Source organism: Chiroxiphia lanceolata, chromosome 11 (genome assembly GCF_009829145.1).
Source record: "Chiroxiphia lanceolata isolate bChiLan1 chromosome 11, bChiLan1.pri, whole genome shotgun sequence".
In the NCBI taxonomy this organism is placed as follows: Eukaryota; Metazoa; Chordata; class Aves; order Passeriformes; family Pipridae; genus Chiroxiphia; species Chiroxiphia lanceolata.
The window spans coordinates 17,708,675-17,732,972 of NC_045647.1; the positions used below are offsets into that span (position 1 = coordinate 17,708,675).

General features: G+C 57.1%; 3 protein-coding genes across 4 annotated transcripts in view; 2 read left to right on the forward strand and 1 right to left on the reverse strand.

Moving 5' to 3' along the window:
• The first annotated feature begins 72 nt into the window (after positions 1-72).
• LOC116792082 (acylamino-acid-releasing enzyme-like) lies at positions 73-4,699 on the forward strand. The gene is made up of 22 exons (XM_032698706.1): positions 73-137; positions 242-350; positions 431-560; positions 734-815; positions 920-995; positions 1,109-1,251; positions 1,410-1,547; positions 1,622-1,713; positions 1,805-1,845; positions 1,912-2,033; positions 2,209-2,269; positions 2,383-2,477; positions 2,555-2,606; positions 2,678-2,766; positions 2,997-3,138; positions 3,235-3,312; positions 3,385-3,465; positions 3,544-3,632; positions 3,769-3,959; positions 4,037-4,139; positions 4,212-4,318; positions 4,399-4,699. The coding sequence occupies exons 1-22, from the start codon at positions 108-110 to the stop codon at positions 4,535-4,537; spliced, it is 2,190 nt and encodes a 729-aa protein (XP_032554597.1). The 5' UTR covers positions 73-107; the 3' UTR covers positions 4,538-4,699.
• On the reverse strand, positions 4,689-9,496 carry MST1 (macrophage stimulating 1). Of its 2 annotated transcripts, none has more exons than XM_032698708.1 (18): positions 9,328-9,496; positions 8,699-8,834; positions 8,429-8,541; positions 8,184-8,298; positions 7,840-7,976; positions 7,645-7,765; positions 7,428-7,546; positions 7,171-7,333; positions 6,943-7,073; positions 6,758-6,860; positions 6,509-6,645; positions 6,350-6,385; positions 6,156-6,267; positions 5,986-6,063; positions 5,773-5,919; positions 5,587-5,693; positions 5,000-5,139; positions 4,689-4,930 (listed from the first exon to the last, which is right to left on the reverse strand). In XM_032698708.1, exons 1-18 carry the CDS (start codon positions 9,377-9,379, stop codon positions 4,769-4,771), a joined length of 2,109 nt encoding a protein of 702 aa, XP_032554599.1. In that variant the 5' UTR covers positions 9,380-9,496; the 3' UTR covers positions 4,689-4,768. The 2 variants fall into 2 exon arrangements, with proteins under 2 accessions (XP_032554599.1, XP_032554598.1); XM_032698707.1 differs by having other exon boundaries at positions 7,171-7,336; positions 9,328-9,471.
• Positions 9,497-10,406: 910 nt separating this feature from the next.
• Positions 10,407-24,298, forward strand: part of DAG1 (dystroglycan 1) — a 49,431-nt gene continuing 35,539 nt past the window's right edge. The window contains exon 1 of the mRNA XM_032698704.1: positions 10,407-10,496. The gene's annotated coding sequence lies outside the window, so the exon portion shown is untranslated. The remainder of the gene's footprint in view (positions 10,497-24,298) is intronic.

Genomic DNA, 24,298 nt, shown 5'->3' on the forward strand with positions numbered 1-24,298 from the left:
AGGGTTGGCACCGGCGGGGGCGCTGGCGTCGGGCTGCTCCCACGTGCCTTGGCGGGCATCCAGCTATGAGCAGCCCGCAGGCAGCCCAGCGTGGCACAGCACGGCCCATGGCCACAGGGACCCAGCCAGGCATGGAGGTGGGCAAGGGGGCTCGGGGGGGGTCTCTGTGGGTGAGCACAGCCCCGTTTCAGGAGCTGGGCACGGGCATGGGGGTGAGCTCTTCCCCTCTTCCCCCGCCCAGGCGGCCGGCGGCCCCGCTGCCTGCTACCGGGAGCTGAGCCGGTTCCCTGCTATCACCCGTGCCGCCCTCGGGGCCGCGGCCGGGGGACAGACCTTCCTGCTCTACACCGGTGAGTCGCAGGCTCGGTCCCCGCTGCGCCTGTGGCCCGCGGGACCGGTGTGAGCGGGCGCTGACCGCCCGTTCCCGCAGAGTGCAGCCGCCCCGACCTGCCCCGCCGCCGGCTCCTGCGCTTCAGCCGCCACTACAGCGTGCGGCGCACGGACGGTGACCGCGGCCTCGCCGCCAGCAGGACCGCGCTCAGCGCCGGCATCCACAACCAGTACGGCACGGACGGGCTGCGCGATGGGGCGGTGTGCCCACTGCCTCTGCGGTGTGCCCGCTGCCTCTGCGGTGTGCCCGGTGCTTCTGTGGTGTGCCCTCGCTGCCCGCAGCATGCCCGGTGCCCGCAGAGTGCCGCCCACCGCAGCCTCCTTCCCTCCCTCCCGCCCTCAGGCTCCTCAGCCAGGACTCGCCCACGGGGCAGCACCGCGCCGTGCTCAGCCGCTGCCCGCGGCAGGGCCACGAGCTGCTGGAGGTAACGCGGCTGTCCCGGTCCCTCCCCGGCGTGGCTGCGGTGCCAGGGCGGGGCGGTGGGCACCGCGGACACGGTGTCCCCGTGCTGACCCCCCACTCTCCCAGGTGTGGGACAGCGGCGGGCGCAGCCACAGCGTGGACCTCACGGCGCTGGGGAAGCACGGGGAGGTCTACACGGAGGGTAGGGCCCCTTTCCCATGATCCCTGCCTGCAGCACGGGCAAGGGCTAAGCGCCTGCCTGGTGAGTAGCTGTGCCTGTGCCAGGCTGGGCTTTGGCAACTCTCACCTTGCCAGGGCCCTTTGCCTGCCTGGCCTGGTCCCAGTCAGAGACACGGCTCCTGTACGTGGCTGAGAAGAGCCGGCCCAAACGCCGGCCCCCCTGCCCCTGGGATGTGCCCAGGGCAGCCCGGTCAGCAGAGGAGGATGAGGATGAGGAGGTAGGTGCCATGTGCCCCATGAGTGTGTTCTGTGCACCCCTTGAGCACATCATGCACCCCATGAGTGTGTGACTGTGCCATACACCCCACGAGTGTGCCCTGCACAGAGCCCCATGCCTGGGGCTGCAGGGTGTGGTGCTGACAAGGCTGTGCTGCAGGGCGAGCAGTTCTTGTACCATGAGGACTGGGGGGAGGCACTGAGCACTCGCAGTGTGCCCATCCTCTGCATCCTGGACCTGGAGAGCAGCAGCGTCTCAGTGCTGGAGGGTGTCCCAGAGCACCTCTCCCCTGGTCAGGTCAGGATGGGGATGCAGGGATCGCCCCAGGGAATCCAGCCTGGGGCTGTGGAATCAGCCTGGCTGTCACACAGGCCCTGTGGTCCCCCGGTGATCGTGGTGTGGTGTTCGTGGGCTGGTGGCATGAGCCCTTCCGCCTGGGGCTGAGCGCCTGCTCCAATAGGAGGTGGGTCCCTCTCAGCATCCAGCACTATGCCAGGATGCCCATGCAGTATCAGCACAACAGAGGCCCAACCTGACCCACACTTCCTCCCCAGGTCAGAGATTTTCCACTTGGACCTGTCAAGCGGGTGCTGTGGTGAGCACTGAGGCCCTGGGGGGTGCCCAGGGGGTCGCTGGGGTGCTGACCCCTTGCTCCCCACAGAGCTGCTGTCAGCAGAGAATGGTGCTGCCTGCTCCCCCCGGCTGAGCCCTGACGGCCAGCGCCTGCTCTACCTGGAGGGGGCTGTGGGGGGGCCCCACCGGCAGTGCCTGCGCCTGTGCATGGTGAGTTGGGCCCCACGGGCACCAGGCACAGCTGTGCCACCCTGTGCTGCCAGTGTGGTGTCCAGCTTGGCTGTCACAGCCTCTTGTAGTGCCCAGCTGGGGCAAGGGGACCCCAAGCCCCCCCGCCTCAGTTTCTCCCAGCGTGGGCCCATCCCTGACCCCCAGCTCTCCGCAGCTCGCCTGGCAGACGAGGCAGACGGTGACAGTGCTCGATGTGGTGCAGGAACCCATGGAGGGTGAGCACAGCACAGTGGGCAGGGCTGGGTGCTACCAGGAGGCTTGAGACTCTTCCCCAGCCAGATGCCCACGACCCCCCGTTCACTAGCCCAGCACTCTGCCCCACTCGTAGCCTTCGCCGGGCTCTACACAGAGGTGCTGCCGCCACGGTGCTGGGCAGCCGACAGCCGGCGAGCCGTGCTGAGCACCCCGCAGCGGAGCCGCACGGTGAGTCCTGGGGAGGGCAGGGCCAGGGTGTGACCCCGCCTCCTATGGTGACACCCCTGTGCTCTGCCCCCTGACAGGACCTGCTGCTTGTGGACACGGAGGCGGCCACCGTCACCAACCTGACGGCAGGTACGTGGCGCCGGGCTGCCCACGGTGCCCCAGCGAGCAGCTGCGATCACCAACATGCTCTCTGTCCCCAGGGTCGCCCGAGGGGTGCTGGGAACTGCTCACTCTCCAGTGGGACCTTCTAGTGGCCACCTGCTCTGCCCCACACCATCCCCCCAGCCTGGTGAGCAGAGCCGTGGCACCGTGCGGCACAGTGGGATATGGCACGGTGATGTGCAGCCAGGCACAGCGTGGTGTGGCACATATGGCATGGTGTGGCACATGTGGCATGGTGTGCCATGGCATGGCCAGGCACAGAGTCACATGGCTCGGCCAGATCCAGCACAGCACAGCCTTGTCATGGCACAGCCTTGCGGTGCCACGGCTCTGGTGCCACCCGCTGCCTGTGCCCAGGTGGTGGCTGTGTTGCCGCCGGCAGGCCAGGAGCTGCCCCTCCGCTGGGTGCCAGTGGAGGACACCCCAACAGTGCCTGGTGTCACCTGGAAGACCCTGACGGTCCGGCCATCCTGCAGTGGGCAGAGCCCTGCTGCGCATGGTGAGCACTTGCAGGCCCCCACCACACTTGGGTGCTGGGGACCCTTGGGAGCAAGGGGTGGGCTGGGTGCTGAACAGGACCCCTTTCCTGGCATAGACACCCAAGATTTTGAGGCCCTGCTGCTGAGCCCATTGGATGGCACAGCACCACACCCCCTCATTGTGTGCCCCCATGGTGAGTGAAGGGATGGTGGGGACACCCTGGCAGCACTGGTGGCAGTCCAGGTGATGTCTATGCCGGCCCCAGGTGGCCCCCACGCCGTCTTTGATGCCCGCTGGCGCCCAAGCATGGCTGCACTGTGCCGGCTGGGCTTTGCTGTGCTCCTGGGTGAGTGCTGGGGAGCTCGGGGATGTGTGGTCCTGTGTCCCACTGGAGACATGGCACCCATGGCTCCCATCTCCCCAGTGAACTACCGTGGCTCCCTGGGCTTTGGCCAGGCCAGTATCAGCTCCCTGCTTTCTCGTGTGGGTGAGCAGGACGTGGCGGACACCCAGGTGGGCTGGGGCTGCTGGGGGGGTGCTGCTGGGAGGATGCTGATGTTTGGGGTGCAGGTGGTGGGGTCTGCTGGGAGGACACTGATGTTTGGGTGCCAGTGGTGGGGTGCCAATAGCGGGTACCCCACGGGTGCAGCTGGCAGTGGAGCAGGCGCTGCACAGCGAGCCCCTGGACCCGCACCGCCTGGCCCTGCTGGCTGGCTCCCACGGAGCCTTCATCGCCCTCCACCTCCTCATCCGTGAGCCCGAGCGCTACCAAGCCTGTGCCCTGCGTGGCCCCGTCTCCAACCTGCCCGCACTGCTGGGCACCTCTGACATCCCCGACTGGTGAGTGCCACCCCCATCCTGTGCCTTGCCACACACCACCCGTCCCCACAACACCCACCAGCGCCTCTGTGCCGCAGGCGCTACACCTCCCTGGGGCTGCCCTACTCCTTTGAGCGGGTGCCATGTGCTGAGGAGGTGGCCACCATGCTGCTGCGCTCGCCCATCGCCCAGGCAGCCCAGGTAAGGCAAGATCAGGATGGGTGCGGGGTGCCAGGCGTGGGGTGCCAGGCACTCGCCGGGACTGTGCTGCAGGTGCGGACGCCGGTGCTGCTGTGCGTGGGCGCCCGGGACCGGCGCGTCAGCCCCACGCAGGCGCTGGAGCTGTACCGGCTGCTGCGGGCCAGGGGCGTGCCGGCACGGTGAGTGGGGTGCAGGTGGGAGCTGGGAGGGAGCCCCAGGGTGCTGGCTGAGCATCCCTCCATCCCATCCCACCCCGCAGGTTGCTGTGGTACCCAGAGGGTGGCCACTCCCTGACCGGTGTGGAGACAGAGGCCGATGTCTTCAAGAACTGCGCCCGCTGGCTCCTCCAGCACCTTGGGCAGCCAAGGCAGGATGCGACAGGCCAGCACAGTCCCTAGTGCCCACAGTGGTCCTGGGCTATACTGACCCCAGGGTGACCACTGGCCCTGGGGACCACTCCAGGGACGAGAGGATGGAGCAAGTGTAGCTGAGGGCAGGATGGGACATGGGTTGTTGTTTGGCGCTAAATAAATGTGTGAGACCACCCTCTGCAGTGTCAACCCCCATGGCCACAGCCGTGCCTTTATTGCACAGTGGCGGCTGTGCCAGGCCAGTGGGACTGAGCCAGCTCAGCCCATCTTCATCACTTTGTAGATCCAGTCGACATAGAGGGAAACACGGATGAAGAGGGCGGGCTGGTCGGTGCGGGCACAGACACGGGAGGGGATGATCACCCCCTCCAGCACCCAGCAGTCGGCGGTGAGGCAAGCCAGAGGTCCCCCATAATCGCCCTGTGGCACAAAGAGAGCAGTGTCACCCTGGTGCTGGATCCTGCGGGGGAGGTCCCCAGCCCGGCTCACCTCACAGGCGCCCACGCCGGCGCGCAGCGGGGCAGTGCACAGCTCGCTCTCCTTCAGGCGCCCGCGCAGCGCCTTGTTGCAGTCGTCGTGGGCCAGCACCGGCAGCTGCGCCACGTTCAGCACGCTGCTGTCTGCCGTGCCTGTGGGCAGCAAGCACGGGATGCACCAGGAGGAAAGCAGGGATATCGGAGGGTATGGTATGGGCAGAGCGTGCCATGGGCAGGAGGTGCTGTGGGAAAGGGATGGCATGGACAGGAGGATGTCATGGACAGGAGGATGTCATGGACAGGAGGATGTCATGGACAGAAGGATGTTGTGGAAGAGGGATGCCATGGCCAGGAGATGCTGTGGGCAGGGAGATGGCATGTGCAGGAAAGTGCCATGGAAGTGGGATGCAATGGAAGGGAGATTCTGTGAGCAGGAGTATGCCAAGGACCAGGGCTTGCTGTGGGCAGAGGATGCCGTGGACCTGGGGATGCTGTGGGCAGCGAACGGTATGGATGAGGGGATGCCATTGCAGGGGAATGGCATGGGCAGGGGATGTATTGGATGGGGATGCCCTGGCAGGGGCTGCCTGTGGCAGGTACCTCTGGTTTCCCCCCAGCCGGCGATCTCGCAGACAGTGCCCGCAGGCACAACATAGCGCTCGGGGGGCAGGCAGATGAGGGCCACACGCCTGTTCAGAGTGGCTGGCCTGCGGCGAGAGGGCAGCGGGACATGGTGCCAGCCTGGCCAGTGATGGGGAGGATGGAGGCCAGGGCACGGCCACTCACCTCGCCAGCTTCAGCATCACCAACTGGGACTCAGAGGGTCCGCAGACGATCCGCACAATGGGGATGGTCTGCTGGTCAGGGTCCCCAGGGCTGGGATCCCTGAAGAGTGTCCCCAGCTGCACCTCATAGCCCGTTAGGTCAGCGTCACTGCAGGACAGGGAAAATGAGGGCACAGGGGGGTCCCAGCACCCCATGCCCCAGCCCCAGCCTTACCAGGAGGAGAAGCACTGGGGTGTGCTGATCACCCACTGCTCCTTCACCAGGGATCCCCCGCAGAAGTGCACTCCCTCCCTGTGGGAACGAGGGGTTAGCTCTGGGGGGACACTGGCCAAGCTCTGGGGGGACACTGGCCACATGGCAGTGCAGGCGGGACACCCACTCACCGGTTGCGGATGCTGACAGTCCAGGGTGAGTTGCCAGGCTGGCCACCGACGATGCGCCCCTTCCACTGCAGCTTCTCGTCCCGCTGGCCACACTGCTCGAACACCACCACGTCTGCAGGCAGGGTGGGCATCAGCCAGGGCTGTGCCATCAGCACCTGCCCCATGGCACCCAACTGGCACCCGCAGCCCCCCACCTGCATTCTCCAGGATGGAGGGCACCTGGCTGCTGGCTGCAGAGAGAAAGCACAGGGTGGCATTGAGGCAACATCCAGCCACCCTGAGGGGACCAAAACCACCCCAGCGGGTGGCCAGGGTCCTCCCCTAGCTCTGCTGGCATGTGGGTAGGGGCTCACAACAGGGCTTGATGGCACAGTAGTCAAAGGGGGTGCGGGGGTCCATGGTGTAGCACCAGGGGCCATGGCTGTCATTATCGGGGTTGCGGCAGTAGTTCTCCTCCAGGTGTGCCTCAGGGTGGGTGACAGGTGAGATCCTGATGGGAGGAAGTCACCATCACTGTCACCATCCCTATCCTCATTTCCATCCCCAGCCCAACCCCATCTCCATCCCATCCCTGTCCCTGCGGCCCCTCCTCGCACACTCACTGGGGCACGTGGGGTGTCTGGGCAGCCCACGGCTGGCAGGTGATGCCCTTGCGTGTCTTGCTGACGTGGCCGTGGTAGTGCTTGCCGTGGCCGTGGTAGCACTCTGGGGACAGGCAGGGAGGGCTGGCACCCCCGGCAGGCACCTTGGGGTTGGTGCCCGGGGGTGGGTGCCTGGCATGGCTCACCTTGGGCATCCTGCTCGTCGGGGCAGCGGCGGATGTGGAAGCAGAAGGCGATGCGGACGGTAGGGCGCGCGGTGAAGCACCACGGTGCCTCCGAGCCATCGGGGTTGCGGCAATAGTTCTCCTTTAGGTCCCTGCAGGTGTAGGGGCAGTGTGGGTGTCCCCCCTCAATCCCACACTCATGGGCACTGCGCTCTGCCACTCTTCCTGGGCTCATCCCCCACCCCTTACTTGCACGGGTACTTCTCAGGCACGAAGTTGTGCTTGTGGGGCACCTGGGAGTCCCAGCGCTGGCAGGGGATCCCTGACACGGTGACGTTCACTCGGCCTCGGTAGCTTTCGCCCTTGCCCCTGAAGCAGCCGGTGGTGACATTGACAGGACGTGGGTGTTTTTCTGCTTGTGTGGCCAGAGAAGGGCAGAGCAGCAGGGTCAGGGTGGCACCTGGGACCCCCAGTCCCAGCTGTGTGTGATGCCAGCATGGACTTACTGCAGAGGCGGATGTGGCAGAACTCGCGCTCTCGCCCAGGGTCAGTGGTGTAGCACCAGGGCCGCTCGGAGCTGTCGGGGTTGCGGCAGTAGTTGTCATCCAGCCCCTTGTCGGGGTACCTGGGCCAGAGGCAGGGAGCAGCAGTTGAGGTGGCACCACCACCGTGGCACCTGGCACAGCCAGGGCACTGTGCGCTGCCCGGGGCTGGGGCTGGTACTTGTTGGGGTGGTAGGGGTGCTTGTGCGGGTGCTGCAGGTCCCAGCGCTGGCACTCCGTCCCCGACTCGGTGTGGTCCACGGTGCCACGGTAGTCCTCCCCATTGCAGGTCATGCAGACAGCTGCCAACAGCCAAGGGCGGGTTCAGTGTGGGAAGGACATACAGCCCAGGGTCACCCTGGGATGTGGCACTCACCGTCCTCACACTTCTTGATGCCGCAGCTCTGGTGCCGGACGTTGGGATTGACGGTGTAACACCACGGGCCCCGCTTGTCCCGGTCGGGGTTTCGACAGTAATTCTCCTCCAGCCCGTTGCGGGGGGATGGCAGGAATCTGCAGGCAGCAGGGTGGGTAGGAAGGCTGCCAGGAGCCCCCTGCCCCAGGGTGGGCACAGCCACAATGCTATGCCACCCCTGGTTGGTGCCACTGCCCCCATGCTGTTCCCATTGCTCCTGCGCTGTCCCCATCCCATTCCCCATTGCCCCATGCTGTTCAGGGCCACTGGTGGGTGCCATGGGGCAGCCGGAGACACGGAGGTACCTGTGGTCATGCGGTGTCATGGACTGCCAGTGCTGGCAGCGCAGCCCCTTCTCTGTCGTGGCCCGTGTGCCACGGTAGCTGGAGCCATCACCCACGATGCAGTCCCGAAGGTAGTCTGGGCAGAGCCAGGCACCTTATCAGAGCCCCAGGGCCAAGCCAGGGCACATGGACAGCGGCAAGGCTTGTGCCAGGTGGCCTGTGCCCAGTCTGTGGTGTCCCTGTATCCACCTGTGGCAGTAGCCCACCTTTCTTCTGGTACAGGTCGTAGTGGATGTTTTTCTGCAGCTGGATTTGGGGCGAGTGCTGTGTCCACGGCAGCAGCTGGCACAGCTGGCTCTGCTGGTCATGGTGGAAAGCCCTGGGAGGCACAGCAGCAGTCTGGCATGGCACTATGCGAGGCCAGGGCCTGGGGGACCCGGGCCACATACGAGCACCCAGCATCCAAGTGCACAGCGACCCCGGTGTCGCGGCCCCCTGCACTCCCACCCACCCCGGTGGCCCCATGCCCCGCTCACCGGCAGGCCAGGCTGGTGGCACAGCGCTGGGCACACTGCTCTGCAGAGCCCTGCTCCCGTGGAGGGGGGTCCGCGGCCACTGCCAGCAGCTCAGTGGCTCGCAGGCGCTGGAAGTCATTGAGGGGTGAGCGCTGGCCTGGGGAGTGTGGCAGGAGCTCAGTGTGCCCGCGGGGGAGCACAGCGTGGGCACCGGGGCCCTGTGGAGTGTGGGATCCCTGCCCCATGGAATGGGAGATCTCCCTGTCCTAAGGAGCAGGGGATCCATGTTCCATGGAGCAGGGGCTTTCTGTCCTATGGAACATGGGATCCCTGCCCCACAGACCACGGAATCCATGTCACATGGAGCATGGGATTTCTGCCCCACAGAGGATGGGATCTGTGTCCCATGGAGCAGAGGATCACTGTTCAGTGGACCACGGGATCCATGTGCCCTGGAGCAGGGGGGTCCCTGCCCTACAGGGTGCACAGCAATCGCTGCAGTGCCCTGGTTCCCGCTGTCCCCCTCTGCCGCGGGACAGGGCAGGGCCTGCTGACTCCAGACCTGGCCCCTGGCCGTGCTGGGCCCCACGCTGTCCCGCACCCTTCAGTCCCACGGCAGCCCCACGGCGGCCCCGCCTGGAGAGCCCTACCTGAGGCCAGGGCCGCGGCCAGGACGAGCAGGACCCCCAGCGCGGGCTGCATGGCGGCGGCCCCGCGTCCCCGGGAGGCTGGAGCTGCGGGACGGCCCCGGGCAAATATTTGCGGGCGGGCGCGGGGCCAGCGGGGCCAGCGGGCCCCGGGTCAGCCGGGCGGGCACGCGGGGAGGCGGGGCCTGCGCCAGAGGGCGGGGCCAGGGGGCGGGGCGGGGCCGGGGTCACCCCGCGGCGAGCACGCGTGGGGAGGGCGGGGCTTGAGGTGGAGGGGGCGGGGTCTGGACGGCGCGGGGCGGGGCATAGGGCGTGGGGGGGCGGGCATGGGCGGGGCTTGGAGCGCGTCCCAAGGGGAGCGGGCGGGACGGAGGGGCGGGGCTATAGTTTGAGGGGGCGTGACTGAGCGGCCAGGGCTGGGCGGGGCGGGGCCGAGGGGTAGGCGGGGCTATCGCGGTGGCCGGGCGCCGATTGGCCGCGGCGCGCTCGTGCCGCCGGTTGCCAAGGCGCCACGCGCGCGCGCGCGCGCGCGCCGGCCCCGCCCCCCCGGGTACGTGCCCGCGCGGGGTCGCGCTCGCGCCGCGCCGCCCGCTCGGTGCGTCGGGGCCGCGGAGCCGGCGGGAGCGGGGCCGGGAGCGGGGCCGGGCCTGGCGTGCACGGTGAGAGCGGGGTCCGCGCGGGACCGCGGCCGGCCGGAGCGGGGCTGCGGCGGCACCTGCCGGACCGCCCTGCCCTTGGCGGCGGGGAGCGGGGGCCCGCGGCGCGGCCTGGGCAGAGGCGCGGCGGACCCGGGCCTGGCAGAGCGCGGGCGGCGGGGCGGCTCTCCCGGCGCGGCGCCGCCTCAGCCCCGGCGCGCCCTCCGCGGCCTGCGGGGCGGGCCCCGCGACGCTCCCGCGCCGGGCCGCGCTCCCCCCGCGCCGCGTTCCCACCGCCGCCCCCCGGCCCCGGGTGGGCGCCGCGCCCGGGGGTGCCCGGCGGGCCCGGGCGGGAGGCGCAGCGGGCCGGGGCACCGAGCGGCCGGGCTGGGCCAGGCTGTGCCGGGCGAGCCGCGGGGCTCCGCCTGGAGCGGCCCAGGTGCTGGTGGCGGCGGTCGCCGGCCCTGGGTGTGACAATACCCGTGTGGGCGCCCCGGGCTGTCCCCGCTCACCGGGACTGGCGCCGTGGGAGCGCAGGTGGGTGTCCGGGGACCCGGCCGAGTTGGGAGTCCCTTGGGGACAGGTGGCGGTCCCGGGCAGTCCCTCGGCCCGGGCCCCATGGGGCTCCGTCGGCCCCGCCGCTTCCCAGGGCTGACCTTGGCTCGGGGAGTCGGGAGCGTGGCTGTGCCGGGCGGGACACACCGACGGGCAAACTTTATCTGCAGTCCGCGGGGCAGGTGGCTAAAGGCCGCTTAATAATTCTGCCGTACCAAAAGGTGTGAATGCCGAATATTCCTCGTGGCCTCCCTGGCTCCTCGGAAGCAACAGGCTGTGAAGTGGCTCCAGCGCCCATCGAGTCAGCAGGCCTGGGTTTAGTGGGTTTTGCCACTGTTTTGAAGTTTGCAAACTTCCCGTGTGTGTTTTTGGAGTGTAACCATGTCCTTCTGCTCGGGGTGGGAAGGTGCAGGCAGGGGAATGGGAAGGTGCAGGGAGGGGGACGTGGGACCTGGCAGCAGCATTCACAGTTTCTCCCCAAGGTGCTATGTCTCCCTTTAGGCTCCTAGACTTGGGAAAACGGTATGACATTGTTCACCTGTCCAAAGTGAAATTAAATTCTTCTTTTTGTGTGAAAAAACCCAAGAATTTGGCTATCTTCTCACAGCCCCTGCTCTTGGGATTCTTTCCACTGCTGTTACATGATGGACCACTAGCATCTCTTGCCTTGGGAATACTGTTCTTAACAAAACTTGTTATTTAACTTACTATATGGAGTGCTGTCTCTTCCCACTTCTAACTTTACAGATTCCTTTCCTCACTTTAGAAGTTTCTAATTCTTAGGTTTCTTCACGCTGCTATACTGAGCATCCTAAACCACTTATTCATTCTTCCCAATGCTTGTCATTGCACTCCCCTATCCTAAATATAGGGTAGTATGCCAACGGAAGGAGCTTGAGAGCAAGCTGAAGTGCTGGGAACACCACTGTTTACTCAGAGGAGTAATCAGAAGAGCCTGGCTGATTCCAGGTCGCACAGTCTCCTTGCTGCAGGAGTTTGCTCTCACTTCTCGGGGAGCTGGCACAAACGCTCCAATAACGAGGAGAGATGCTGCTGACAGCATGAACTGGCTTAGACATACCCGTTTCTTTAAGCATTATGTAAATATTAAGCACAAAATTGGGCTTAATCGTTGGTGTTAGGCCTGAAGAATCATCAAGAGCTATGGGGCTGATAGCAGTAAAGGTGTTCTGCTCTTGCTGTGTGCCAGTGGTTTTTGTATAGGATTTCTTTTAACCTCAAGCACTTTTCTGCTTTTAGAAATGCTGGTGCTCATTGGTAACTTATCCAGTCTATTCTCCTTGTTTCTCACTGCCTGATATGCTGGGCTTGACTGCTGTTGGAAGTGAAGGAGGACATGTGACAAGGTAGAATGAGACCTTTTGCAGCTTCAACCACGAAGCACACGGTCGGGGCCGGGCCAACACTCTTGTCTTCCACGGGCGGCTGCTCTGGAGGAATTCTGGCCTGTCTCTCTGGCAGTGAGGGGGTAACATCAGAGGGAGCCCTGCTGCGTCCTGGCTTGTGTGACTGTGACAGCAGACAAACCTGAGAGGTGACTTGGGGCTTTGCACTAAAGACCAGTGGTCCCGCTGGGGTCAGAGGGAGAAGTGTGGTTGCAGCAGCTGGGTCCTGGGGGATTTTTCATGCTTTAGTGTCTGCAGCACAGGTGTGAGGTGCAGTGTGTTGTCAGCCTGGCAGAGAAGGTGCAATGGTTCTGCCCTGGCAGGAGTGATGTTACTCAACAGCAGGAATGGTGTCTCTTTGCCTTTTCCATTTCCCTTGAAGAGATAACGAGACAAATTGTCCTGGAGAGGTAGCAGGGTGCTGTGCCAGCCTGAGGAGGAACTCCATCTAATGGAGTAAAAAAGAGTGTCTCGTTCTAGCGGTACCAGCTCTCTGAAAAATTTTGTTGGGATGATTTTGGGTGGTTTGTGCCTTTACTCCTGTTAGCTGGGGAATAGTACTGAGGATTTAAGTCTAGTGATGATTAATTCGAGTGAGGAAAATGCAAACGCTGAATTCTTCTTGGGCAAACAGGGGTCACGTAAATAAATGCCTCTGGCATTCTTTGTGGTGCTTGCACACTGTCTACCAATTACTTCTGGTCTCTTGCTGAATCAGTGGGAGGCTGTTGCTTCTTGAGCTCCGAGTACTTTGGTGGTGATTTGGGCGAAATACAAATAAACATAGTTGGATTGACCTAGAGTATCTGAGCTCTTGGTATGCTGAAAATGTTTGTTCTTAGGATGTTTGTGCAGTCTGGAGAGCTCTGTACCTTAAACCCGATTCGCAGAGGACCACGAGCATGTTGAAGCTGTGAAAAATAAAATATCAACCTGGGGACCCTGTGCTTTTAGGACCTGTTCTGTGAGATTGAGTAAGTTTGAGCTGCTGGATGGAAAGTTAATATGTTAACCTGTGTGAACTCTCTAGGTAGGTGCATATCCTAGTGTGGTGCCTTTTTCTGTCTGTGTGTCTCCCTGCACTTATCTGTTGGCTTGTCTCTGGTTCAGCTTTTCTAGGATAAAATTTTAGCTTGCCAGCAGGAAAAATGGTTGTATATGTTTGATGTTACTGCTGTTTTTGTCAGTGCATCTTTTATGAGCATCTGAGCTGATATGGTGCAACAGTGTCTGAAGGAGATGATCTGAGTCCCCTGGCCAGGCAGGGCCACTCCCTTCCCTGTGCAGGGCCTGAGCTGATCACCTGGGGGCAAGCACAAAGTTCCTTGGCTCTTGTGCCTGGTTCAGGAGCTGTTCTGGGTGACTGAGGAGGAGGAGACAGGGCATGGTGAGTGGCATGGCTTTGTTTGGGGTGTGGGGAGGCAGCGGGGGCACCCTGTTCTCCCAAATGTAATTTCCTGCTCAAGGTCACCTCAGCCCAGCAGTGCTGCTTTAGGAACCTGGATTGTCCGCAGAAGGAGCTTGTAAATACCCCAGCCAGGAGGAGCTTCAACAGCCCAGCAGTGCAGGGGCAGAGGAAGCAAGGCCCAGCCTGGAGAAGGAAAAAGAGGTGGGTTAGCTCATGGCAATGGTTGCCTCAGCCACTCTCATGTTTCGATGCTCTTAACAGCACCCTTCTCTTTCCCTGCTTTCAGCTGTGCCCTCTCGCCTCCTCCCACACACCAGCTGTGGTGCTGAGCTAATGGGCTGACCAACTGATCCTGCTAACTTGGCAGAAAGTTGGCCTTTCTTCTCAACTCTATTTTCATCGGCTTAGGAAAGTGTTCAGAAGGGGAGTTTGACCATCCTTGAAGGCAGGGAGGCCCTTGATCTCCCTTGGGATGGTGCTCTTGGCCATAAGAGATATTTTCTTCTTCAGGGTTGAGTTGTCCCCCCAGTTTCATTGTCCTGCAGGTATCCTTTAGGCCTGGAGGGTAATTCTTGGTGGGATTCAAAGTACTGTCAAACCTTGACATGCACAGTGAGGCTTGGAAATAGCAGTAAAACTTGTCTCAGCCCCGCAGTGTTTAGCTTTGTTTTGGGGTTTTCTTTAGAAAACCAGGTTCCCAGCCTCGTCTGACCCATAAAGATGTATTTGAGTGACTGTTTCCACTAATGAGTTCTCTCTTGCCCTTTTCTTGTGTTGTGGTCTCACCACAGTGCTTTTGCCATCACTGCAACCTCGAGTAAGGGTATGATGTGTCTTTCCTGCTGTGCTTTCTGAGAAGGGCTCAATTCACAGAGGGTTACGTGGGCAGCTTCTGAAATATTTTGGATACTGGCTCCCTGGAGCTTTCCAACAAATTGGCTCAGGAGCCCCTTCCTGCAGTACTTGAAGGTGCAGGTGCTCCTTGTTATGGACCTGACAAGCGGCATTCCTGCCTTCCCTCCTCATTCCTGCCTTCCCTCCTCATTCCTGCCCTCCCTCCTTGGGGGTGAAAAAGCGCTTACGGAGAAGTTTCAGTTTACTCTTGTGCAGTTACAGGTGACACAAGTGCTGGACGTGTTGGTGCTGAATTCACTCGGGCTCTTCTTTTTTTTTTTTTTTTTTGAACTAGATCGTGCATTTCAACTTCAGAAAGCTTAATCTTCTGTGAAGTGTGTTCCTTAAGGGTGGGGATTAGCATTTGGTAATTTTGATGAGGGTTTCTACTAGGAGATACTGATCATTTTATATCAGTCCCAAGGGCTAGGGATTGGTCTTTGGATGAGCTTGAGTAAGAAGAGGCTGGGTGATAGTTTGAACCAGCATTTTTCCACTGGAGTGTTGAATTACAACAGGTGATGTGAAAGCCTTGTGCCACTGTCACAACTTCAGGTTGTGATGTAGGGGCTCTCTGAGCTGGGGTGGCACTGCTTGATTCTTCCCTCCTGTGCAAGTTCAGCCCCCAAATGGACTCTTTCACGCTCATCAGGAAACACATCTCTTCCCAGAGCTTCCATGAGTCCCTGAAAGGATTTCCTTGCATGTGTGGCTTCTTTGGGACTTCTCAATTTCAGGGGAGAAGGGACTGAGATTCCTGTCCCTAGTGCTTGGTTATTCAGCAGTCCAGGATGCTGTTCAGATTCTCCTTTAATCGGGATGGAAATAGTTGCTCAGTTTTTCCAACAGGGCTTCTGTGCCTCTCCTATAAACTTTTTTTCTAAAGCAGCTCTTCAGTGCTGGTCTCTAACTGGGAATTTCTAGGAAAAAGTTTCATCATGTCTTCTCTAAGTGTTGCTGAAATAATGTGCAGAAGTGTTAAGGTGTGATCTGTTATCTTTGTGTTGTGGCTCTTGGGATTCCTACAGGAAGGCCTTATATGGGTGTGGGCATCCAGGTGGGTAGTAAGAAGCATATTTGAGGTTGTAGTGATTCCCTGTTCGAGTCCCTTAGGCTTTCTGGTTAGATCTTGACCTCTGTGAGGCCTCTGTGCTGTAGGAGCTGATTCCTGCATGACAGACCATGCATGGTGTTTCCCCACCCCAAAGGAAATATTTCTAATGGAATTTTTATGATAGTGCCTGGGGCCTGAATTAGGGGATAAAAGATGGTTATTCTAAAACCTTCTCTCAGTTCAACTTCACAGGATCCTCTTGGAAAGCTACCCAGAATCAGTGTAGCTATGTCTCTTTTTCTCTAAAAATCAGACTTCTGCCTCTACAGATGCAGGTAAAGACTGTCCTGGAGATGAGGGTGGGACTGTGCTGGTTCAAAGAATCTTCCTCTAGTATTTTTCCTAAAATTCAAAGCTCCCTTTGCCAATGTTCTCCCAAAACTCCTTGGCATCTTTCTCTTGCATGCTGTACAGTAGCATGTTGGAAAGTATAATTTCAGTAGTACTGGCATCAGCTGAACTTAATGGGTGCAAACGACTTGCATTATTGATTTATTAATTCTCACTTTGAGTCCACTGAAAGCTGCTGCTGTGTGGTGTTTGTGCACAGAGTAGCTGTAGCATGAGGTGTGTAAGTGGTCCTGCAAGTTTTGGAGTGTGATCACAACACATACCTGTCCATCCTGTGTGGAATAAAGCATCAGGAATAGGGCAGTCAGTCTTATTTTAATGGGTGTCCAGGTCAGATCAGGTGTTTTTCAGGCTGGGCACTAATGTTTCTGTTGGTGCCAGTAATACAGAATGATTGGACTAACTTTGTCATGTAATCTAACACAGAAGTCTGTGCCATGGCACCTTACATGTTTGTATGGTATCAGTTCAGTTATCTAGAGTGAACTCTTTGGCCAAAATGTGAAACTTTGTGTTCCCTGCACAGGGAATTTTGTGTTTGCAGTGGTGTTTGTGAAGCCACTGCTTTATGTTTATCCATATGCCAGCAACCTTGTGCCGATTGCTCTTTCAGGAAAGACTTCATCACATTTTAGAATAAAATTTTGTTTGTATATCAGGGGTCAGCCTTTAGGGAGGTAAGAAACTTGAACCTCTAAGAACAACAATTGTTAAGGATGAATACAAATCTCCTTCAGAAATGTCCAGAGAAAGCTAAAGCAACATGTTGCATGCAAAACTCACAAACCCTTGGCACTAAACTGTAAAAAAAGTATAATAGGGCTTTGTAACCTCATGAAAACTTTGCAGTCGAATCTAACATGAAAAAGGACTTTGCTTGCTATTGGCAACGATGTAAAATTGTATATTGTGGAACTAAAGCCTTGAGAAGGCAGCGGTGCTCCCCTGTGCTGTAATGGTGATAAGGCAGGATAGAAGTTGTGTGCAGTTCTGTGTGCTGAACGTGGCACAGGGAAGTTCTCCGTGATTACCACGGCTAATTCGGGCGTGAGAAGGTTTGCTCAAAGTCTTGGTCAGAGAGCTCCTGCAGTCTAGAAGCACTACACAGCCTGTGATGTGGCTCAGTCACCACCCTCCCCTCAAACCAGTGTCCCAGCGCTGGTATCACCGCACTGCACGCCCATTATTCCTGGAAGCTGGAATCCTGACCCTTGTCTTCCTTCTGTGCTGCTCCACCAAAGCTCCTCCAATGTCCTGGTCGTTGGCTCAAGTGGGAATGGTGCAAGTGCTGCTCTCCTCCACCTCCTGCTTCCCCTGCCCCAGCAGTGGTGGGTCGGAGCCGGGACCTGCCGGGACAGGTAGGGCCGTGCATCTCTCGCTGGCGCCGCGGTGACTGGACGTGGCTGTGTGAGCTCAGCCTGGGCTGGCAGTCGGCTGTGCTTGGCCCGTGGGTATCCCAAGGGAGAGGGGTCGTGGTGCTGTCCTGCCGTCACAGGAAGAGGCTGTTTCCTGCAGACCTCTGCGCTGCATCCTGGTGCTGTGCGCTTTGCTCCAGCGTGACCCAGCTCAGCGGCCTCCAGCCTTTTTCTCTTCCCTGAATTGCAGGCTCCTAAAGCTTCCCCTGGAGGTGCATAACTTTGTATAGGGAACTTAATCCTGCCGCCTCCAGGTAAGCCATTCTGCACTTTTTATGGATTTCTTACAGTCTGTTCACACGCTGGTTCAAAACCTTTGGCTTGATATGATGCTTCAGGAGATCGTTTGAGGCAGCTTCTCCCCTGCGCCACAAAGAAAGGCAGGGAACAGAGGAGGCAGTGAGGTTTAGGGATTGATTTTTTTTCCTGAAGTTAAGATGAAATCGAGGTACTGCAGATAGGGGCAGTTCTGAAGGCACACCTTGACCACACGTACCTGTGTTTTTATGATGAGTTGGTCAGCTCAGATCCTGCTGGAAAAGCAGTCCACCACCAGCATGAGGGAGAACGTGGAGAGCAAGGCTGGGTGCAGAGCTCTGCCCAGTGAGTGCCTTTTGGGCTGGTGTAGTGTGTGGCGTGGTCACTCCAGCTGGGAGCCCAGCAAAAAGCTTCACGTGCTGAAGTCCTCATTTCTGGTCATATATGGGAATTGAGGCTGGCTAAGCTGACTCCCTAGGCAAGTGTTCAGGGTGAGATTCTTCTTTAAGCAGTGACTATGATTCTCAGTGAATTCTGTGCAGCTGACTCTAAGCCCTGTTTGGGACCAGCAGTCGTAGGCTGTGCCAACTGGAAAAGGTCAGCTGAAGCTTGAGGCTGCCTGGGCACACGGCGAGGTGTCTGGTTTGGAGCAAGGAAGAGCTACCCTCAGTTCCAGTAGCACATGGCTCAGCTCTGCAGCCTGAACTGATCCAGGAGCAGACACTTTTGATTTCCTAGTGTCAGTATTTGCTCTGGTTCAAGGCAGACACAGGCATGTACAGAAACTTGTAAGCACGTGGGTCCACATCTCAAAAGAGCAGAATAGCTCTCTGCTCCCCTCTGGGAGTGGAGGAAGAGTCTTGATGGGAAACTTGATGTAAATCTACTGTAAGGACGGGGGCTTTTGAGAATCAGCTGAAGTAACTGAAGTGGCCAGTGTCTTCCTGCTTGGGCTTTGTGGCAGCAGCCAGCTGAACTGATTTGCAAAGCACTTTCAAAGGCAAACAGTTGTCCTATTTACCTCCTCTCCTCAGTGGAGAGGAATTACCTGTGTCAGCAGAGCTGGGAAGTTATTTTTTTCTTTAGGCTTGGTGGGGAGAAGTGTACTCTTCTGGGTGTAACTAGTTAAAGATCCTTCTGGAGCAGAAACACAGCAAAACACTGCAGCTCCCCATCTGGGTGGTGATCCTGAACGGAAGCACAGCCCTGTGGGGAGAACGGTGCTACATCAGGAGCTGATGCTGCCAAGCATAATGCTCCAGGTTTTTATCTTAGGCTGGCCTCCTGGACTCAAACAAGTTGTTGATGTGGAGGCTGTTGATGCAGGAAAGAGGTCTTGCCATGGCATCTCGTTCCATTTGTGGTTGGCAGGGTTTCGAGCAGTCCCTCGCTTAGAAAAGTCACATGAGAAAAGCATTTCATGTATTTTTAGATGTCTTTTTAAGTGGCTTAGTGGCTGAAAAGCAACCTGCGTCAGGTCACTCGCCTGCTTGCTGCAGTTTGCCCAGAAGTGCTCAAGCAGACTATTAATGTGGAATAGATCCAGTCAGGAGACTGCTGCTGTAAGGGAGTTGTGCTGCCTGCTACCAGGATGCAGCTGGCTGTGGGAGGTGGCCCTCGCTCTCAGTATGTGCTGCTTGGGTGCTGGTTAGGACAATAGTGGGAAATGAATGGGAGAAGTCCAGCTAAAATCAGTTTAATTTCTTTTTCTCTCTGTCTTTGGAATTGTTTGGGTTTTCCTTGGTGTCTTTGTGCAGTGCTCTTGCAAGGACAGCAGGGTCCAAGCTTGGTGTGCTCAGCTTCTCGGTTGGTTTGAGCTGGTGCTGCTGGAAGGAAGAAGAGGTCCTGGTGTACAGGAAAAGAGAAGTGGTCCTGCAGACCCTGCATCCAGCCAGGAAGCTGAGCCAGATGCAAACTGGCCTCTTGTTTCTCTTGCTGCGTTCCTTTAATGTGTGTCAGTTCCCACATCCACTTTTCTGTGCAGCTGTAACACCTGTACCAGCACAAAGGGAAGAGAGGAGTGGGGTGGGAGAGGTGGAAATGCTTCCTTGGGAAGTAACACCAGCTTAAAATGACCATGAAGCTGGCTGTGATGCTGCTGTGGATCTTCAAGCAGGACAGGGAACATCTGGCCAGCAAGGAAGAGTCAGGAAGAAGGTTCAGCCATTCCTTTCTCTACAGAATTTTGAGTTACCAAGTCTTTGCCAACGTCAAGGAATGAGTGCTGCTCATGGGCTCTGTGTTGCATGATCCCTTGAGATCTTTGTAGGCCACTGAATAGGAGGAAAAGTGCCTCAGTGTAGGAAGGAAGCATGATGCACTGCATTAGAGGGTGGAAGTATGATCCAACATCCTGGGTTGCACATACAGGTGAGACTATTGGCATGTCAGTTGTTTGGTGGCTGAGCTGCCGTACTAGTGCCTACCAGGTAAGAATAAGAAAATTTTTTTCCAGGAGTCCTGCCCTTTCAGAATAAGCTGAAAGAATGTGAAGCAATGGCAGGCGAGGAGATCAGGGGACTTGAGAGAAGCTTCCTCTGAAAGCAGCAGCATTTATGTACCAGTAACACAAAATATTAATGTAAATAAGACAAGCTTTGATTTTTACCTTGAAGCATCTGGTGAGGTGACCCTTCAGTGACAGTGTGTAGGCAGGTGGGACAAGAGGGCTGGAAAGCTGCAGATCGCTCTCCTTGTTCTCTGAAATGGTTTTGACCAGAAATGATGAAAGTCTATGTATAACAAGAGGGAGAGGCAGCCAGATAATGTAAAATATGGGAAAGGTGCATTTTTTTTCCTCATTTATTTACTAGGGTGCTTAATAATGGGAAGGAGTAGCTGGAGCGAGACGATGGCTTTCCCATCTCTTGAAGTCTTTGACTCAAGGCAAGGTGCAAGATTGACTTTAATGAAGAGGTGGAAACTTTAGAGACCTGTGTAACAGATCCCATTGGCCTTTAACATGATGTGGGCATGGTAAAGGACATAATCTGAAGTAAAAATGTAGATCTTTTTTATGTGACCAACTAAACTAAATCAGTATTTAGCAGGCAAATTAGTTTCTCTTGTCCCTGTCACTTAAAATGAGTCTGGCTATGTTAAGAGCTCTTCTGAGATGTCTCTGTGTCTCACCCAAAGCCCCAAATCGCTGCTTAATTTATACCTCCTCAGTTTGAGCCCAGCTTTGTGCAGATCAATCCTAATGGTGACTGCGGAGCTGGTGCCAGAGTGTGGTGGTTGTAGGTGGGTGTGGCTGGTGAAGGTGGTCTCTGGGGGTCCCACAACCAGTGCCTTACCTTGTGCTGTCTGGGGCGGGTTGGACCCAGTGTGTGTGCTCCTGGGCAGCAGCAGATGGACGGCTCCATGTGCCACTGGCACCACTGCCTTGTAGGGAGATGTGCTGGCTGTTTCTGGGAAGGCTCCTGGGGCCGGTGGCTCCTGCGAGCCTGGCCCACGGGGCTGGGGACAGGCACGCCTGGCCTTTTCCCTGGGTGCCTTTTAGTGCCTGTATAAATACCAGCACGCTTCAGATGCATTGCAGATTCTCCTCTGGCCCTTTTTTAAGCCTAAGTCATAAATAGGTTGGTCCTTGCTTGTGGGTCCAGAGGAGCTGTCATTATAAATGATGTAATGATTAAACTCAGTGTCGTGATGGCTTTCCTGCTGTGCTGCTCTCTTGTTTTTCTGTTCTTTTCAGGCCTGAGCATCACAGGTGCCAGGTGAGATACATTTAGGCCCTGGAAAAAAGTTAATTTAGCAGAACTCGCTATGAAGTGATGTTTCTTATGGTGAGCCAGACCAGCCACAGTCTCGTCCTTTTGATGCAGATTGTGCTTGCTCCGCTTCCTGGGGAGCCCGTCCCAGCTGCAGCACAGCTTTGCACTAGATTTTACAGTTAGTGTAATTTAAAAAGTATCCAGCCAAGAAAGAGCACAAGATGTAATTCCAGTGACGTTTGTGGATTTTTTTTTTATTTGTTTTTTTTTTTTCTCCAGAAGGACAGTAGTTTCTATTAAAGGGAATTGGCAGTGCCTGGCCTTTAGCCCTGGGCGGGAGATGAGCTTTGAGGGTTCATCCCTTCTCTGCAGGGCCAAGGTGGTTTTCTGAACTCTTCAAACAGTGCAGAGCTCAAATCAAGACAGTCCTTGCGCAGCTGATATTTTTGTAGTTAACCTGTGAAGCTTTTGTGTATGAAGCAGAGGTCCTGGGAAGGTATGAGAAACAAGCTATTTTTACTCCATCACAAACAGGGCTTGGCATGTTTATTTTAGACTCTGGAGCTGCTCAGGACACTGTGGGGTTTTTTTATAGGCGTCTACTGTTACTGTCAGATTAAAAAATCAACTTGAACTCTGGAAAACACAGGAAAATAGGGTGTCCTGGAGTACTTGGCTCCAGTGAGGCTCCGAGGAAGCTGCAGGGAGGAGTTGGTGGCGTTGCCTGTGTCATGCAGAATGGCAGTCTCAGGGTCTCCTGCATATCAGAGAAGTCCCTTCTGAGCCACCAGCTGTCCATGGACTATGTGCCCTTCTATTGCATCAACTGCTCTGCAGAGGAACGATTTCCTTGCTGGTGTCCTAACTGGATCTTCAAAAAGTCCACAGCTGAATAACTTGAGGAGCTCTGGGAGGCGAGCGCAGAGCTTGGCCATGGGGCGAGCGATGCTGCAGCAGGTCATTTGTGCCTCCTGCTCCACAGAAGGTTTGAGTTGCCAGGTCACCAGCATAGCTTTGAATAATTTTTATTTTTTTTGCTGCAGACAAGTTCACCAGGCAGTAGGAGGGGAAATTAATGAGACCAGCTCATTTTCCTCCTGTCACTGGAATCTGAAAGGGGAAGGATTTAGGTCAGTCCTGCTCAAAGAGTGGGAGGACGCGTGGAAGGGCCCATCCTTCCTGGCCAGCTCTCTGCTCTTGCTGATGTGGTGTGGTTGAGGAGTGTCCCTTTAATTGCAGGTGTGCTTTACACAGGCACTTCCAACTTCTAAGCTCTTTATCCCAGATTATTATTAGAAGTTATTAGAAGTGTGGCCAGTGGTGTGTTCACGCTGTGGTGGTGGCACGCACAGTTTTCAGTGGTGGGTTGGTGTTGTGCAGACGTGTAACACAAGCCCAGATTGCCTCTGCCCACGCAGGCTTAACCTCTCCACCAAGGAGCCTGGTCAGCATCCAGCCCCAACCCCCAGGCCAGGGGATCCTACTGAGCCCCAGGCTGATCCAGCCCTTTTGGGATGCTGGCTGGAACCACAGCTGATTATGAAGCTACACTCTACTGAGAAGCTCGTCGAGTTATTGACTGTTTAATTGATTCGCTAATAAACAGCACTGGTACTAATTTCCAGTTAGAGCTTTTCGCGCACTTAGGATTCTAAAGCTTGTAATTATTACTGCTAAATCTGACAAATGGCACCGCTGCTGAATGGCAAATCTCTCACCCTTCTCCCCTGTGCCACTTCGTGGTAGGGTGCGAGTCCGCCCTGGTTTGCCCTCTCACAGCAAGTCTTTTGGACACAGACCAGGGGGAGAGTCCAGTGGGTTGTCCTGGGGGATTCAGTTGGTATGTTGGGGTCATGGCTGTCCCTAACTGCCCCTGCTCCTACTGGAAGAAGGTTTGCTCTCCTTTTTTCTTTATATTGCACCTTATTCTCTATTTTTTTCTCTCTTTCAAGACCCATCTCTTCTTTGCTCCAGTCTCTCCCTTTCTCTGCCCAGACTCCCAGGTAACAGCTCCTTATTACTTTCTGCTCGTCGTTTTCAACTCTGATATATCCGTACCCAAATCTGGCATTCCTGGTACACAGGCAGTCTCAGCCTTACCTGACTGTACCACTGCTATGGTCACTTCAGTACAGGTGGCCTCACAAGTCCCCACACCCCAAATCTCCCCTACAGTTGCATGGTGTGTGTTGAGTACACTACCAGACAAAAATCCCTAAGACAAATCACTCTACTTTAGCCTCGATTCCTCTGCCCGTGTCCAATTAAGCAGTTTCTTAGGTGCAGTCTGCATACCACTGCAAGAAATTAACATTTTTCACAGTTTTTAGGTTTACCCGGCATCCTTACCTTGGAGCTGCTGGAACCACTGCTGTGGCTCCCTGCGGAGGTCCCGGCTCCACCAGGACCTCCTGCTTACAGCTGTCCCTGAAGAATTTATAGCCTAAGCTGTAAAGGATGGAAAAGGAGATAGAGGGGGTCATGTAGCCCCATTCCTGCTGAACAGTCACGGAGCTCCTCTAAGCTGATTTAGCTGATAGCGGTGAGGAATGCTGGCAGGCAGGTACCTGCCCCAGGTACCCAACCCTGCAGGCATGTCTTCACTGATGGAGATGACTGCAGTACCTCAGGGTGATGGGCAGGAGGGTTTTGTGGTGAGGACTGGGCTTTCAGCTTGGTTGTTATCTGTTTGGTTGTCTTAAGTCTGGCTTTCATAAATAAGTAAGGCAACCAGGCTCGGAGTGTCTGGTCTATTCTCCAAAGAAAACACATACTTGGCCACAGTGGTGTGTGTTTTGGATTAAACAGGCCTGAATTTATTTGTGAATATTAATATCTGTGTACTGTAAAGCAGTGGTGGAAATCTGTGCTCTGAAAGTTAAGCTGTGTTCTGTGGGTATCTGGTGCTCAAGGATCTGTGTCCCTGATGGGATGGAAGCTGGGGTTGCAGGATCAGCCCTCATCAACCATACCCTGCCATTTGCTAATGCTTGAAACCTTCCAAAAGTGTGATTGCTGTGTCTGGGTTTTCCCTTTTGCAAGAGGGCTGGATATCCCTATGATTGCAGCATGATTGGGTTGAAGTGTGTGGGTCAACAGGATACCCAGGTTAGGACTCAGGATGATCCATTTTCTCTGTGCACGCTGCTTTGCCATGTCTGTAGAGAAGCAGGGCCTTTGGGGAGCTTTGGCATGCCTGCAGTGTAGTTGGCTTGTTACGTG